The following is a 17,017-nucleotide window of genomic DNA, read 5'->3' as shown; positions in this document are numbered from 1 at the left end:
CAAGCCTTGCTAATAAAGGTAACCTAAATATATTTGAAAAATGACGGAAAACAAAATAGCTCATTTCGGAATCAAAACTGCCACTCGCCTCTTGACTCCATTGAAACGCGATAAATTATTTTATATTCACATAAGACCAATTTTACAAAGCACTTCTCGCTTCATTGCAACTTCTATGTTTTGTAAGTAAACAGAACATCGAGGAAAATCCAGATTGCACTTTGCGGCATTGTGGGCACGAGCTTGGTGCCGTCTCACCTGTACGTACTTTCGCCGCTTATTCAATCCCTGGTGCGCTACGTAAACTAAGGGAGGAAAAACGTCGGTTTGCAGTCTTCCTGTAGATTATCGACCAAGCACAGAAAGCCATTGGCCTTTTGCGGGTTAGCTTAAAGTAAGACAAACTCGCGTGATAAATTTTAACTCATAATTATTAATTCTTCTGAGTTAAGCGTGAATGCGACACGTTCAATAACGTTTGTTCCATCCAGTTGGTTGGAGAGGGCTACCAACGTGTAAACCGCGCAGCTTGTTAAATTACGAAATGTTGTCTATGCCATCCTAATGAAATGTTTGGTCTCCTATCAAATACTTGTGAAATGTTCGTGGCTAGTCTGACGCAGCGTTTCGTCTCGGTCAAGAGACTATATTTATAGGCTTGCAAACTCGTTGAGCATCACGCTCAAAGTACGGTCGCCTGGTCTCCTACCGCCGTATTAACCCAATTTCGTTTATAAAGGTAAACTATAACCCTGTGTGTTCTTTCGTGGGAGTTTCTTAGTATACTGATCCGTCCGATTAATGGCTGGGTGCAGGAATTTTCTTTTTCGTTTTTTCCCTGAGGAGAGGGTCGTGTCGCCTGCGACAACGTGATGCGACGAAGATTGGCGGGAATATAGTTTGTACCACAGTCGCCGCTCACGGAAGAGACACGCTCTAGCACAAAGGGTTTCGTTCGATCGAATTACAGCTTAAAGCCGACTTCACTTCATGGAATGTAAATCCTGACCCCTCCTGAAGTTTGCCTGCAATTTTAAGTAATAATTAATGCCACCGCAAAATTTCAGTTGAGTATAGATTTGATTCAGTGAGCGGGCTCCCTCACAAGTTCAAATTGTTTAGTGTTCAACGTGTTTCAATGATAAACGCCCACCATCATTGTCCTCCCCGGCGGAATGCTCATCCCCTTGCTGAAATGTTTGCTGGGCAAAGAATCAATAATAATTTCTATTCTAAAGATTATGGTGCATTTCTTATTGTGTACTATCGCTAGCTTCTTCTGTTGCTTTTGACTGTAACGCCATTACAATTAACGGTTTTGTTTCCTTCTGCTTCCGCTTCGTCGTGAAAGTGGATAATTCCGTCGAGAGCCAAAGCAAACTATACTCATATCTTTCCTTTCAAATTTGGTATTTCTGGCCTTTTAACATCGATGAACGGGCTTGAACTTTGGACAATGTTAAAATATTCATGGCATTGGCCCGTAGTAAACGTAGATATTTCAAAAGGAATCGAATTCGTTGTGCAAAGTAAAAAAATTCATAATATTTCTCAAAACATGCTTATGCCGGCCATTTGGGTTATTTTGGAGTTTACCAAATTCTGGGATTGGATAGTTTTACATTCATACGGTGGTTTCTACAAATGACTCAATCTTTCCAAAAGATATTAATTTTATGGGTACGATAAGAGAAGGAAAAAACAGACAGATAGACAAAAAGACAAACAACGTAGGCTGTCTGAGTATTGCCTTGAATATATCGCCAGTTGAAAATTTGAATGAAAAAAGAACAAGACCTCGTTGGCGTCCTTTGATGTAGCGGATGCAAAATGCATGAATATTTATCTCCGGGAATCGCCTTCAAATCATTTCCAGTGATCACCTCGGTCACCCAGCTTCACGAGTCTCGGAGATCCGCTGGCAGCAGATCATTGACTTGCTGAAGAATAAAACACAATACGCGGACAGTTGTTGTTCGCCTTATTTTGGTGGCCATTTCGACGTCTTCTGCTCAAAAATGATTTCGTGATTCGATCTCCGCCTCCTCAACGACAAACAATGGCCACCCTTTGTCTGGCCCCAGGATGATCTAAGACTATATAGAGAATAGGTACAGAGTCCAGAGAGATACTGCTACACTAAAAATCTTCTTATAGTTAGGTGAATTTCATCCAGGATACACCGCGATGGAGTGACAATTTAATACAACGAATTGGTACGTTTTTGCTTTCAGCACGGTCGGTTTAGCTTCTCTTTGAAGCGGCTGAGTGGGAGGGTAGCATCCGGCTCACACGTTCGGAGTGACAATTTGTTACCACGAGCTGAATCGCCCACGTCAACAAAGGAGAATTCATGCTTTTACTGACGAATCCAATTATTTTCGGTGTGTGTTTATCTCGATCGCGTCTACAAGATCTCTTTGTTTCCTTTTAAACGAAGATATTAAGCTGAACTTGCTTACAGTGTTTTGCAAGAAATCGATCAGGTGACCCAATGGCTCATTTCGGTGAATATCTATTCCGAGAGTTTATAATTAAATTACCTCAGAAATTGGGCTTTCATATGAGAAGAATAAACACTCGTGCTTTCTTTGGTGTTTTGTTGAACTTTAGTTACATGGGAAAATTAGTTGCTTGTGTTCAAAGGGACGAACAATGTCGTTAAGAGAGTAGAATAAGGCTGGCGAGGCCATTTTTGGTTTTAGGCCAACGGCAGTTTATAGCTCGGCTAGAGGAATAGAAACCTGAACCCTTAAATTTGCTGCCATTTAAAAATTCAGCTAACAAATCCAATCAGAAGCGTACACAAATATCTCGTTTAATTTAACCTTACTAGATATTCTCGTTGAGTGATCCCGATTGTTGAGGTGTTTGTTTATGCTTACCTAAAGCAAATAAAATAAAACAACGACAAATCAATATGGTTAGATCCCGAAAAAAAAATCCTTCAAAATAATAAAAGCCAAAGTACTAGTTGAAGGTTTTGGCAGTCAACTGACTCGATAAATTTATCCACTGGATAAGTCACTATCTAGCGGAGGAGATGTACTCCAACTAATGCTTTTGGCAAGTTTTCCACACAATCCAATACTTAAATTTGACATATGCTTCTACTCTATCCACAAATTATGGGCGGACTAACATGGAAATCTTGCACCCATTTCATCTGCCGGATAGCGCCCTATCCAGTGGATAAAATTATCCACTCTTTGAACAACTGGGACCAGAACGACATTGACATTATTGAAATAAATGATACGAATGCCATTTTCGAGCGCAGAAAATAATCATGTAGTCATGACCGACAAACTTTCTAGTCTAATTCAGACACTGCAAAATATCCAAATGGGCGCCGAAACAGAGGAGGAGGTCGGAGGACATTATCCATGCATTCGTACATGAAAAAGCAAATCATACAAATTTAACGATACAAACCCACCTAATTTATTAAAGCTCAACTGGGATAACAAAGTCTAGGCACTCCGTTTTTTGTGGAAAAAGTGGAAGACAACATTCAATTCGATGAGTGGCTAATCTTTCCAATTAGCACTCCGCGATACTGTTGATTTATTTTATTTGTATTTTATTTTATTAAATTTTATTCACCGAGCCTTGTACATGCCATTTTCATGAAGCAGAAAGAAGCGAACCTTTCAAATTGGGCGTTGCCTCCGCCTCAACTATGCGGGATAGAGACCCCATAGAGAGAACTATTTTGTATATTTTTAAGCGCACGTTATTTTAGCATCTAAATAATTGTACGTTTTTAATTTTTTACGCCCGTTTATTCTTTTGTTGTTTAGTTATACTCCACCCGACAAGGTTTAGCTTAAAATTTATGGAGTTAAATAAAGACTATCTATCTTAACTACGAGACATAGTTTACTTGCATCTGGGCTGTTTCAGTATTTCCACGGACGTTTTGGAAACATTTGTGTCAAAAATTAGGCGATTAAATCAATTCAGATATTGTCTAAGATTAAAAATATCTCTTGAAGCACGACTTAGGAAGTATTAGTTATCACTCTCACCAGCTCTTAAATTTTGCCGCATCTATAACGTACATCAGTCTGTCCGGTTGTGTAATTATCGTTAAGAAATTCTCATTGAATTATAGCAGTTCTGTAAGGCTGACTGTGTCATGAGCCGAGGATACTATTTTGCGATCGAGAGGAAACTCAGTAACTAGTTGATAATTAATTTATGGAAGCAAGAGTCACGTTGATCATAGTAAATGTTTTTCGCAAATTTTTTACCGAACTTGACACCCGTTCACGAAAACTACGTTCTCCACGTTGTTGGCCGACCTTGATTAGTTTTTTTCATCCGTGCACGCTCCTGGCCAATTTGTAGGTTTTTCTTTTCCTATTTGTCTTATATTTATTGTATTTTAATTTTAACTTTATTTTCAGTAATTCCTTTTTATTTACTTGTAGACTTTCATACCTTATTTTGGTTTCAAGTTCTTCTTTTACCAATATTGACCCCGAATATCCGCGTATCATGGAAAAAAGCTTCATTTGCGATCGCAAGCTGTAACGGTGGCTAAATGAGTGATAAACAACGAGTTTAAGGGAGCTGAATTTTTCATACATTTCGTGAACGGAAACAAAGGAGCAACGAATTTACCAAATTATAGAACTTCAATCACTCTGAATTCAAAGCGGCATCGATTGTGTGTACGAAACAGTCACTCTTTGTCAGAAAAAGCTGGTTCGTTCCACGTTACAGTGTATGCCGATTAATTTCGCTCTAAATATGTTTGTTTAAGTGAAAAAGCAGACAAACGAGCTAACAGAAAAAAGCAGTAAATAAATACCACTAAAATAATTTGTTTAGTTAAGGGTATCAACAATAGCCCTCTTCATACATAATTTGCAAATCATGAGAAACCATCAATTTACTTAACGGTTGTTATTGAAAACCTCACGCACGCGAAACCCATATTTTTATCTGACAGGAGGGGCCCTTCTTTTCACAACCTACTGGTTGATTCAAACGTAACTATGAACTTAGTTTTAAATTTGTCGGTTCATTCACTCGATTAAGAGCGCGTAAGTTAGAAACTACATGTACGACACAATCAAGTTTATAATCAATTATGATAAATGTCGTCACAGAATGGATCATCATCTTCATCAACAATATGATCATCGTCACTCGAAGAGCAACTGCTCTACTCAGACACAGAAATGTAGACTATACGTGCCTACCAGTGAATGATTGTATAGATGATAAATGAGCTGAATTCCAGTAATTTACACTTTCATATTAACAGCTCCTCGTGAATGTATCAACATATATACACCCGTGCGTGGCGGTGCGGCCTTCCCCCCGCAGACAAAACACTAATTAGAGACTTCAAGATTCAAGTACGAGTACGAGTACGACTACTCTTGGTACTAAGAAGTACTTAGAAGAGATATTTTCCAGAAAACTTTATTTTACACTTTAAGAGCGACGAACCTGTCGCCAGCAGTCGTTTTAAATGATGAAAGGTAAGCCCGGCTTTCGTAATTCCAAAAGACGAGAAGGCCTACCTTTCGAGTAGCTGTTTACGCCACTAATCCTTTCTTTCAAAAACTCCCAGTTAAATGGCGACGACTATCTCGTTTTCCCGCCAAAATGATACTGGTTCACCCGCGCTCATCCTTTCTCTTTTGGAAAAACTAGACTATTTCGTTTTCCCGCCAAAATGATACTGGTTCACCCGCGCTCACTCTTTCTCGACTATTTCGTTTTCCCGCCAAAATAATACTGGTTCACCGGCGCAACACTCTTCCTCTTTTGGAAAAACTCTTGTCGAGCTCGTCTTCGTACTAGAATCTAATAGGTGTCTAAAGTCGTTTTTTGGATTAAAAGGACCACAGGAAAGTAACGCTCCGTTGGTTTCACTTCAAATGGGCAGACTTCAGGATTTAGAGGATTTCATTCACAAAGTTCAAAGCTCAAGCTCAGTGATTTCATCCACAGACTCAAAAGTTAGAACCACTTTGTACAGCATAATTAACGGTACTGCAGGCAAGAACTGCCGGATATCTACAAGTGAATCACTAGTAACAGCCATGTGTATGGGAAATGCAACTTGAGTGTTATATTTTTCTACGTTTTAGCCCGTTTTCCTTTTATTACCTCTTCCGATTAAAGTTTTACGCAATGCAAATAATGCTATCACAAGATCGGTAGCTCCGGGCTCATAAATCATTTATGCCCGTTATTTTTATGTTATAGAGGAGATGAAAAGGGAGATTAATAAATTCTAGGGAAACGAAAAGTAAGATGATAAAAAATAACAATAAAATAAAATAAAAACTACAGCGATGGGGTGTAAATACCTATAGAGAGAAACCACGTGAGACCGCTCTTCGACTCTGGCTACCTCACATGCTAATGCACCGTTCGCTAGATGCGGGGGTGCTGACTAAAATCCTCCCTCTTTTTCAGTTACGACAACCTTTTGCAAAACAACACCTTGGTCACGAAACGCTAGAACCACCTATTCCCCGCCCCAATTTTGTTTTCTTTTGCTAAATGAAGTCTTGCCATGGCTGTCAATTTCTTGTGCTTTTCGTCAGCGCCACTGATACTTGAAAGTTATCCGACAAGCTTCAAACATCATGATATCGGCAATTTTTTACTCAAAGCCGTGAATGTAATTATCGCCCCCGCTCTACACACGCACTTTCAAAAAGCCGTTCCTGGGAAACGTTCTGGTTGTCAAGTGAAATCAAGAATGTTGTTTATCATCCAAATTACACTAGGCCGCCACCTTGGCCTGTGTCGGCGCTGCTTTTGACGTCCTTCCCACTCATACACTAATAGCTCTGCGTGAGGCAACCGGCAAGGCGAGATGGGATCGAGACACACCATTGGCTAAAGCGATAAAGGTAGTGCTCATAAAAAAGAGATGACAATATAGGATCGACAGTGATAGTGCTACATTGCTGAACTAACCATCTGCTGAGATTGGAGAAAATCGGTAAGTCTTTTCATCATCCTTTTTAAGGCCATTTCACAAAATGATTATTGTAAACTTTGTACGACGAGCTCAAGCTAGGAGAATTTTTCCGAGCTGCATTTGAACTGTAAAGTTTGTACGACGAGCTGCATTTGAACTGAATTACGAACTTTTTGATGATTATTGTAAACTTTGTACGACGAGCTTGAGCTAGCAGAATTTTTTTCCAGCTACATTAGTTGTTGAACTTCAATTTTGTACGGCAAGCTGCATTTGAACTGAAGTACGACCTCTTTGATGATTATGGTAAACTTTGTACTGCGAGCTTAAGCTAGGAGAATTTTTCCAGCTGCATTTGAACTGAATTACGACCTCTTTTATTCCGCTTAACTATATTACCAGTGATACGCATCACAAACGTAATTTTTTTCAGTATGATACTGTATCGATTTTCTACCTTGTCAATATAGGCTGATCTTTCAAGCAATCTTGTTTTTACTTTACTTGTTTGTGCTTTGCGTTGGTTTCTTGGTCCCCTCTCCCTCTTTAGGTTTTCAACTTGGTCTTTCATGTCTGTGTCAGTCTTATAGTTTTACTAAGATATTGAGAAAAAACAAACCCACATTATGTGTGGCTTTTCGTTTGTCTCCGTTCCGAATGGCCGTATTTTAGGACTTCATCAACAGAACTCATAAACAATTCATAACCACTCGGCTTTTGCAGCATAGCAAAATGCAGTTAAGGAATTACCGAGTACTGTTCAGTAAATTTGTTTTGAACAGTCACAGTCTAGGACACACTTTAAGGTCCGCTCAAAAGATACGCTATAATTTCATTGTTATATCAGCCAAATTTACTCGCGTTTCATCTGAGGAAGAGGTGACCTTCCGCGCAGAGCTGTAAGCAAAATACTACAGTATGGGTACGACTGGCAATGATATTAAACATTCATGCATAAACCTGCACTTCCTGCAATTCCGGCAACTCCTCAAAGCTCACGAGAATGTTCAGCTCGGAGAAGGTGGGCCTTTTACGTCTGGAGAAGAAAAAAACCGGTTAAATTAACTTTTTAATTTTTGCTTATGTTGTTCCTAGAATGGATACTCCAAACAAGGCTGGATACCTTATGGTGTTTACACAATTTAGTGTTTCTAATCGTTTTAACCCATGCAGAGAACTGAGAGAATAGAGGACCATTTGGGCAGGGAACATCCGTTTTGTGAGTTAAGCAAGTCTACACTATTTAGGCCAAGCGCATAGCTAGGCTGTCACGGCAAACTCTCTGAAATAAGTTAAAAATTACTAGGTTCGTCAGCTAGCCCTCTTTGGTCTACTGGATGTTGGTAGGACATGTAGCGAACGACCCGGGCTCGAGTGGCAGAATAGAACAAATTTATACCTGCGCGAAAGAAAGAAAGTAAACTAAATGGGGACATCATGTACCTTGTACTGTTTGGTATAAGACTATCTAACGAGATGCATCCACCGGTACCAAGGAAACGAAATTTCTTAAAAGTTCTTATTTTGTCTGATTTATCTTTCTCCATCTTCTTTCTTCTTAGAGAATTCTTCAAGGATGTGGAAAGCTTGTATAGTGATCATTCTCACAATTGCCGTGAGCGGAATCTATTGTGACGAAGGTAAGTTGTTTGAACGCTGCCTGGAGTTACCTTGATCTGTTGATCAGGCCCCAGTTGTTTAAAAGACGGATAACTCCATCCAGTGGATAAATCGTTATCCACTGCATAAAATGTACTCCAACAATTACATTTTGATTATAGAAGCAGAGACCGATACGACGTAGAATTACTTTTTAAAGTGTACTATATTTCGGCTGGCCTAACCAACTTTCTTCAGGTACAATGCATGGGGCATGTACTTATACATATATGGTTAAAGGCATTTGCGCAATAATGGAAATACGTAAAGCTACTAAATTGATTGGTAGTATAAAGGATAAAACAAAAAAAAGCCAGTAAATTGCTTCACGAATATTGAGGCTATGTGGAAGAAGTGTTCTGCCTTTTGAGATTAAAAAGGCTTCCCTGCCCTCTCGGTTGCAGTAGACTTTTCCTATGGGGATTCAGTTCCTTCCCATTTTTGGAAAATTGCAAACAACTGATTAGTAGTTTATTCTTTCTCTGAGAAATCATTTCATATTTCCACTCGGTGCTGTAATAATAATTTTCTGTTAGAAAAGAGGTTCTTAGTCAAATGACTGAGCAGTTTTTACCAAAATACCGCAAAATCTCCGTGATAGCGCCCCTTTAAGAGAAGCATTGCAAGATTAATTGTAAATTTGATTGATTGAACTTGCATGGAAAAGGTTATTCTTCGAACTAGACTATAGGTTGATATGGTACATAACCAGTAAATTCCAAATGCATTTTGTGATAGGGTTTTGCATATTTGTTCTTTCTATTCTATTTACGGCCCAACATTTTTTCGTTTAATTCGCCATCACTCGCCTGTGGCTCGTTGTTTCACTTGAGTTTTGTATGTTTGTGCTCTGACGCCATATTATTGTCTATAAGAGTTTATTACTCAACTACAATCTAACACTGCGCACATACGGTCATAGTGCACTGAATATCGTTCGTTGTCAGCAGCTATCCTTCGATACACGCAATTTTTGTGTGTTGGAAAAAAAAAATAGCAAAATAAGATCATCTCCAGCCTTTCTGTAATAAGACTGTGCTTTTTTTACCAATGTGTTGAATAATAAAACAATTATCCAGGTCAATCTTGCGGAATATCCCCGCTTAATTTTGCAGGATAAGTGTTAAATAGACCGTAGAAAACTGTCGTCAATTTGTTGAATGGTTAAACGTGGGCACTCCACGTAGTCTCGCATATCATCGATGCTCACGTGTTCCACATGAGCCACAAGGCTTTGAAAAGTCGTTGTTTAGACATGTGACTGACGCATTACATGTTGGTGATCATACAGAAAGGCATGTGAGAGTTTGCGAGGGTTCTACGCTCAAAATCGATTGTCAGGGAGACCAGAAACTTGAGATCACGGCTGCAGATTTTGGAAGGTCGGCTCATGGTATTTGCAAGGGACTCTTTGATCTCGACTGGAACACTAATTGCCACGCACGCGCTGCCTTGGAAATCACCAAGAGGGAGTGTGAAGGCCTGCAGTCATGCGTGCTTCATGCATCTGTTTCAGAGTATGGAGATCCTTGCGCGTTCATCAAGAAGTATTTGACGGTATGTAACGGCAATTGTGTGCATGTATGTGATTTGGCTTCTCTTTTGATAGGTAGTAAAAAAAAAACCCGACTTATTGGAATTCCACCTTTGCAGCATAAATTTGTCTACAGAGACTGTATCAGTAAACTTTGTTGGTTCATGCTGCAGAACTCATTTCGTGCTTTTATATATGCCGTTAGAACGTTAGAAAAATGTTTATATCAAGTGGAGTTCAACTGATAAGACTAGCAGAGCCACTTGTTATCGGTATACTGCCTGGATGTGATTTGATAAGCTACAAAATTCTTTCGACAACATTTTACCTTCACAAATTTCTATCGGATAGGCTTATATTTGAAAAAAGAAATACGTATTCTTGATCATTGTTTAGAAGAGAAAATAAATCATCAAATATGTGTGATTTATTACAATGTGACTGAGCGTAGCGTTAATAATTTTAGTCAGTTTTCTCGGAAGATCTTAAGATGAGTATCTCAGTTTTTTCCACTAACACATATAATTGAATGTGCTGCCGCCTAAACGCAGATCATGGAAAAAGTTTGTCAACAATCAAAGTTAATGAGATTGGATTGAGCATTAATACTTAGTCGCCTTTGCAGGCTTCTGAGTCATCACCGACGCTTTGGAAGGAATACTGCCGACAATACATTACATCCCAAGTCAAATTACAAATTTTACTAACACTCCCCTAAGGGGCTTTTCAGTGTCAATAATATAAAACTACAATATATAAAACAAGCTCAGTAAAATGAGTATCCTTCTTTCAACAGGTTTCCTATAGGTGCGTTGCCAGCAAACCAAGCGACGTGGAACTTGTGCGGGTTTGTGAAAATGGGCGTCACCGTATTGAATGTCCCAACAACCGCAAGATCAACATCCTGTACGCAAACTATGGCCGCACGAAGGGATCACACATCTGTGGGAGCCTCACTGACCTGTCCACTAATTGTGGAGCTAGCACGTCGATGGCCGTTGTTAGGCATGACTGCCAAGGACAACAGCATTGTGAGCTTATTGCTACCAATGGAAAATTCGGCGGCGATCCTTGCTTCCTTACCAGGAAGTATCTAGAAGTAAGTTAGGATGTTGAGCTATATAGTTACTGCAGTAAAACAACTAAGAAACGGTATTCCTTCGCCTGTCATTTTCCAAAGACTACGAATCACTGAAGGACAGCATGGTAATGTAATGATAATGTAATTGTGACACTTTAGAATTCCTTCATAGACCACACGTGATTGATTAAATTATTTATTTCGGTAGGTTTATTTAGGTTAGGTTTTGTTTGGTTGATACACGCGATGTGATTCCCTTTTCTTTGGGGCTTAATTTAGCTTCAACTCGAGAGAGAATTAACCCACGCATACACAAAAGGGTAAATCGGTTCTCTAGAAGCTTAAGTTTGGTCTATTTTTTTCAATTTTTTGCAGGTTAGGTACGAGTGCAAGCAAAAGTTGTAACCAGGAAATGTACTGACTGCCATGGGGATGGGTACAACGGACAAAAGATTTAAACATTGGGGAATTAACTGCATTGTAAAACAAAATAAAAAATAAATAATAAAGTGGTTTAGGGGCTCATGAGCTTCGTTTCTTTCTTTTTGTTTTGTTTCTTTTATATGATCATTTTTTTAATGGTCTATTGAAAACAATCAAAATGTCACACCACACGTATACAGAAAAAGAGCGGTGCCATGCATGACAAAACCATTAACTCAGAAATACACATTTTATAATGAAAACAAAAATACACAGATCTGTAGAGCTTAAGAGTCCCTGACTGTTACTTTCGAGAATCGTTACGTTGGTCATGCAGTCCTGAAAAATCGAAACCCCTGACAATTTGCCTGAAGTTTAAATTACTTGCAAAAACCTACGGACGTTTTATTTCGGACGTTTAATTTTCGGACACTTTTTATCTCATTTCGGACAAAAAATTCGGACACTCTGCTGAAACATATAGCTACAGTAAATTTACGCAAAACACGAATTAGACTGAAACTACATCTGTGAAAATTACAGTTTTACTGCACCCTCAAGGTTTTACAAATACAACGACGAGAAAATAACACAAATTCTATCAAGCAGTTTCTCAAGCAGAGTCTCACTGAACTAGAGTTTGCTCCATAAAGGAAACTGAGAACTTTGGATTTCAAAGTGATCTCATGTGACATGATCTGCAGAAAGATCTTCTGGTTCTAGTTTCTTAGTGGCAGCCTTCACTATTCCTCCCATCTCAAAATCCTCTGGCCTTATCACATCGGGTTTGTTTCACATGTACAATGAAAAGGACTTTTCAAATGTGTTGATCAGGGATGATGAAGCATTAAACTGGGCTTGGAAAAAAAATACAACTAAGTACTGCAAAATGGAATTTATCTGCATTATGTTTTTCGTAAAAAATATTTCCTTTCCAGTGATGATGAGAACGAGGAAAGCCTAATCCGAGTTTTAGCTCTATCATGTATATTGGCCTATGTGTTGGCGTCGCCCAAGAAAGTACGTACTTAAAAGTTTTCTGAACTGTAAATATTTCGGACGCTTAAAAATGTCGGACGGTTATATTTTCGGACACCTTTTTTGTCCGAAATTGAAATTGTCCGAAAGATTTTACAAGTAATGGACTTTTGGGGTACCACCTTCGATAATGTTATTTGAATGTTCTGGAAATTTATAGTTTTCGAGAATTTTGGAGAAAACGAAATTACGGGTTTTGCCTCATTATGCAAAAATCTCACTCAAAATTGGCCAAGCACAATACGCTTGTTTCGAAATAGTACGCAGCGCTAGAAAACCAAGGTCACAATAAAAGCACAATCTCGCACTTTCTATCAATGCATGGGAACTGTGTACACTTTTGTAGCAATTTCATGGTTTCATGGCTCCTTGCATGACTGGCATCTTGAGGACTTCGCGATAAGGCGAAAATTGAGTGTCTTTGGAGGTTTAAAATGCATCTGGGTTTGTCCAAAATCAAGTTGAGAGGAGCGCTGTGTTGAAATTTAGTCTTTTCTCTTTAATACTATGAAATAAAAATAATCTGAGCAATCAAGGCACGCGCTAACGAAAGCAAAAGTTTGTGAGTCCTGGTTGACCAATTTGTATTATTCGAAAACGTAACGTTGAGAAAAATGAAAATTTATGGCCACTCGATGCAAGTCCTCAAGATTTCAATTTTTCAAAGAGCCACGAAACCCTCCGAAGTGCTACAAAAGTGTATACATAGCTGCCATTGATAGAAAGTAGGTTAGTTATGCTTTTATTCAAAATCGACCTCGTTTTCTAGCGCTGGGTACTGTTTCAATACAAGTGTATAGGTGGTTTGCAAAATGTTAGGAGAGAAAATCAATAGCTTATTGTAGTTGCTATAGTTTTGATGCTCTCGTTACTGAATAACGAATTGTACTATTGGATCTTTTAGCACGCGTAAGAACAAACCATATTTAGCCATGTTTAGTATTAAGCCATTCACATTTACTCGCATTTACCCACTAGTTGCTCGATATTTTATCCACTTGTTCTTATATTAGATTATATATTTAACCGTCTTATTCGCAGTCTGTTATTGCACATGTAATCAATTGAGTGTATGGATAGTTAGCTATAACTACATCAGGGAATTGCCATTCATTCGTTCGCGTTTAGAGAACAACTTAAGTGTTACTTATTTTGCTCGGCGAGGACGCCTCGATTTAAAGGCTGGTTTCCATATGATCGCAGATCGCAGATCGCAATAAGGTCTGCAATCGTCTGCGATCATATGGAAACTACTTCTGCGATCGTCTGCGATCCTGCGATCGTGATCGCAGACGATCGCAGAAGATAGAACCATGTTCTATCTCCTGCGATCGTCTGCGATCTCCTGCGATCAATTGCCATTGTGCGATCATATGGAAATCAAAGTTTTGCGATCTGCGATCGAAACGCATCCCATAATATTTCGGGTTCTCTCCCACGATTCAACGCTCGTGTGTTTGATGGTAGGAACGGTCTATGTAGCAACAATCATTTCGTTGTCATTTGGAGGAATTTATGGAGGAAGTTGCTCGTTATGAATGTGTTTACAATCGCGGCAGAAAAGATTTTAAAGACAAGAACAAAAGGTTAACTGTTGGGACAAAATCGGGCAGAAGTTTTATTTATCGGCCGGGGAAGCGGAGGCCAAATTTCGCAACATAAGAACTGCGTACGGTCGTTATCGAATCCAAAACCGATGTTTTCGACGATTTTAGAGCTGACGACGACTCGCTTCATGACAAAAAGAGGAAGTAAATTTGCTTGCGGCAAAATTTCTGCTCTTCCACGTTCGCGATGTTGTTTGCTTTTCAGCCTACACGCGCGTGTATATTTGACATTTCCGCTCACCAAAACGTATGGCTACGGTCGGCTCTGCGATCGTTGCAATTATATGGAAACAGCCTTTTTTGCGATCGTCTGCGATTGTTTGCGATCTGCGATCGTCTGCGATCGACTGCGATTATATGGAAACCAGCCTTTAGATAGAACATGGTTCTATCTTCTGCGATCACGATCGCAGGATCGCAGACGATCGCAGAAGTGTTTCCATATGATCGCAGACGATCGCAGACCTTATTGCGATCTGCGATCTGCGATCTGCGATCTGCGATCCGCGATCATATGGAAACCAGCCTTAAAGGCTGGTTTCCATATGATCGCGGATCGCAGATCGCAAACAATCGCAATTGATCGCAGACGATCGCAGGAGATAGAACATGGTTCTATCTTCTGCGATCGTCTGCGATCACGATCGCAGAATCGCAGACGATCGCAAAAGTAGTTTCCATATGATCGCAGACGATCGCAGACCTTAGTGCGATCTGCGATCTGCGATCTGCGATCTGCGATCATATGGAAACCAGCCTTTAGATAGAACATGGTTCTATCTTCTGCGATCGTCTGCGATCACGATCGCAGGATCGCAGACGATCGCAGACCTTATTGCGATCTGCGATCTGCGATCTGCGATCCGCGATCATATGGAAACCAGCCTTAAAGGCTGGTTTCCATATGATCGCGGATCGCAGATCGCAAACAATCGCAATTGATCGCAGACGATCGCAGGAGATAGAACATGGTTCTATCTTCTGCGATCGTCTGCGATCACGATCGCAGAATCGCAGACGATCGCAAAAGTAGTTTCCATATGATCGCAGACGATCGCAGACCTTAGTGCGATCTGCGATCTGCGATCTGCGATCTGCGATCATATGGAAACCAGCCTTTAGATAGAACATGGTTCTATCTTCTGCGATCGTCTGCGATCACGATCGCAGGATCGCAGACGATCGCAGACCTTATTGCGATCTGCGATCTGCGATCTGCGATCCGCGATCATATGGAAACCAGCCTTAAGGAAGGACGAATGTTACGAGAGATTTCGCGTTCCACTTTAATACGTTTAGCAAGCGCATTTCAATAGCTTTTCATTTGGAATAGAATACATAATCAGGTAGTAACAATAGCTTTGAGATTTTGAGAGGGATATTTAATCAACTCAGCATGTGGACACGAGAAGTGGACATTCTCGGTCGCATTAACAACCGATTTAATATGTGTTTCATCGCTCGCTATTTTACTTGTTTTAGCTTTTGCTGATTCATATTTAGATGTTTGTCTTATGTAATTTTCGCTTATAATCATTCGTTTTCATTACAAACCAGCATAGGGTTTTCAAACAAAGAATTCTTATTTTAATTTATTCTAGTTCAACAGGTGGTTTGTACACGTGTAAGGGGACGTGGTACGTGGCTCATGTACTTTGCTCGATTACGCGAGTCCTTAACCTTTGTCCTGAAATCTTACGACTCAGCAATTCTTTCGATGTATGCTTAGTTTCCGCAATCAAAGTTCAGTTTCCTTTGTTACGGATATAATCCGGAAAAGTACTCTCCTAATAAGGAACCCTTAACAATTAAACGCACGTGAAAATAATATATTCGTAAGTGACTTTGTCTGTTGTACCCTCGTGCGATTACAACATGCAAGCGTCTTGAACAAAAGAAAGTACTTTAACCTTTTGTAATCAGTAAGTATATAAGCACTAGGCGTACAATTGTAAATCGGTTACATCGTGGTTACATTCAAGATAACGTCCTGTTTACGAGGTGGGAGAGGTGAAAACACGGCTACGCCAGGCGTGGAGAAAAGTTCCTCCCGCTATCTTAAAAACTGAGCTGGACCATTCTAAAACAAAAGAGGACAGCAGGCTACTGATATTATTCATGGTCAAACTGTAAACATTGACTATTAACTTGCCATGCTTCAGAGATCCGACAACTGGGAAAGCAATTTTTTTTCTCTGTTCAAAAAAGGGCACGAACTTTTGAAACACCCTGTAGACTTCAAGTCAACTTCAATTCTTTCCATCACGGTAAACAGGAATGCCTTGAATCCAGACGGCCGAATGTAAAGAGACCTGCTCAGTAGATTTTCAAAGGGTAATTTTGTGAATTTTTTTCTCCGCTGATAAACAAAGTAGTTATATCATATAAAACAAGCACAAAGTAGGCCCAGAGACTGAGCACATGCTAGTTCTGGATACAACCCGTGTTTTGGCGATCGTACGTGTGTGGCGAGGATCTCTGACGCTGCTCTCTTTCGGCGAGTTCTCTGCTTATTTGTTTCCACGCCGCCACCATGGTGAAGATGGTCCTTTATATCAGCAGCATAAGGGAAACAACGATGCAGATTATGGCCACTAAACTTTCCGTGTCCATATCAAGAACTTAAGTTGCTAAAAGAGAAGCTGTTTTGAGAGCGCTGCGTTAGAGTAACAGCAAGGAGTTTAATAGTCCAGGGTCTTGTTTACTGTAGTGTATTG

At 39.8% G+C, this 17,017-nt stretch overlaps 2 protein-coding genes across 3 annotated transcripts in view; one reads left to right on the top strand and one right to left on the bottom strand.

Moving 5' to 3' along the window:
- The window catches only part of LOC146479554 (L-rhamnose-binding lectin CSL3-like), an 11,896-nt gene extending 136 nt beyond the window's left edge, over positions 1-11,760 (top strand). The window contains exons 1-5 of one of the 2 annotated variants that reach the window (XM_085110363.1): positions 1-18; positions 8,521-8,598; positions 9,909-10,174; positions 10,948-11,250; positions 11,608-11,760. The exon at positions 1-18 is cut by the window's left edge and continues 136 nt beyond it. In XM_085110363.1, coding sequence (XP_084966489.1) covers positions 8,535-8,598; positions 9,909-10,174; positions 10,948-11,250; positions 11,608-11,637 — 663 coding nt within the window. In that variant the 5' untranslated portion in view covers positions 1-18; positions 8,521-8,534 and the 3' untranslated portion in view covers positions 11,638-11,760. Of the gene's footprint in view, positions 19-6,747; positions 6,980-8,520; positions 8,599-9,908; positions 10,175-10,947; positions 11,251-11,607 lie in introns of those variants that run through there. The other variant, XM_085110362.1, reaches the window with a different exon arrangement.
- Positions 1-17,017, bottom strand: part of LOC146479533 (lectin-like) — a 311,213-nt gene that overhangs the window by 38,207 nt on the left and 255,989 nt on the right. The window lies entirely within an intron of this gene.

This window comes from Pavona decussata, unplaced genomic scaffold (genome assembly GCF_977016875.1).
Source record: "Pavona decussata unplaced genomic scaffold, jaPavDecu1.1 SCAFFOLD_58, whole genome shotgun sequence".
Classification (NCBI taxonomy): Eukaryota; Metazoa; Cnidaria; class Anthozoa; order Scleractinia; family Agariciidae; genus Pavona; species Pavona decussata.
This window is presented reverse-complemented; position numbering and strand designations above follow the sequence as displayed.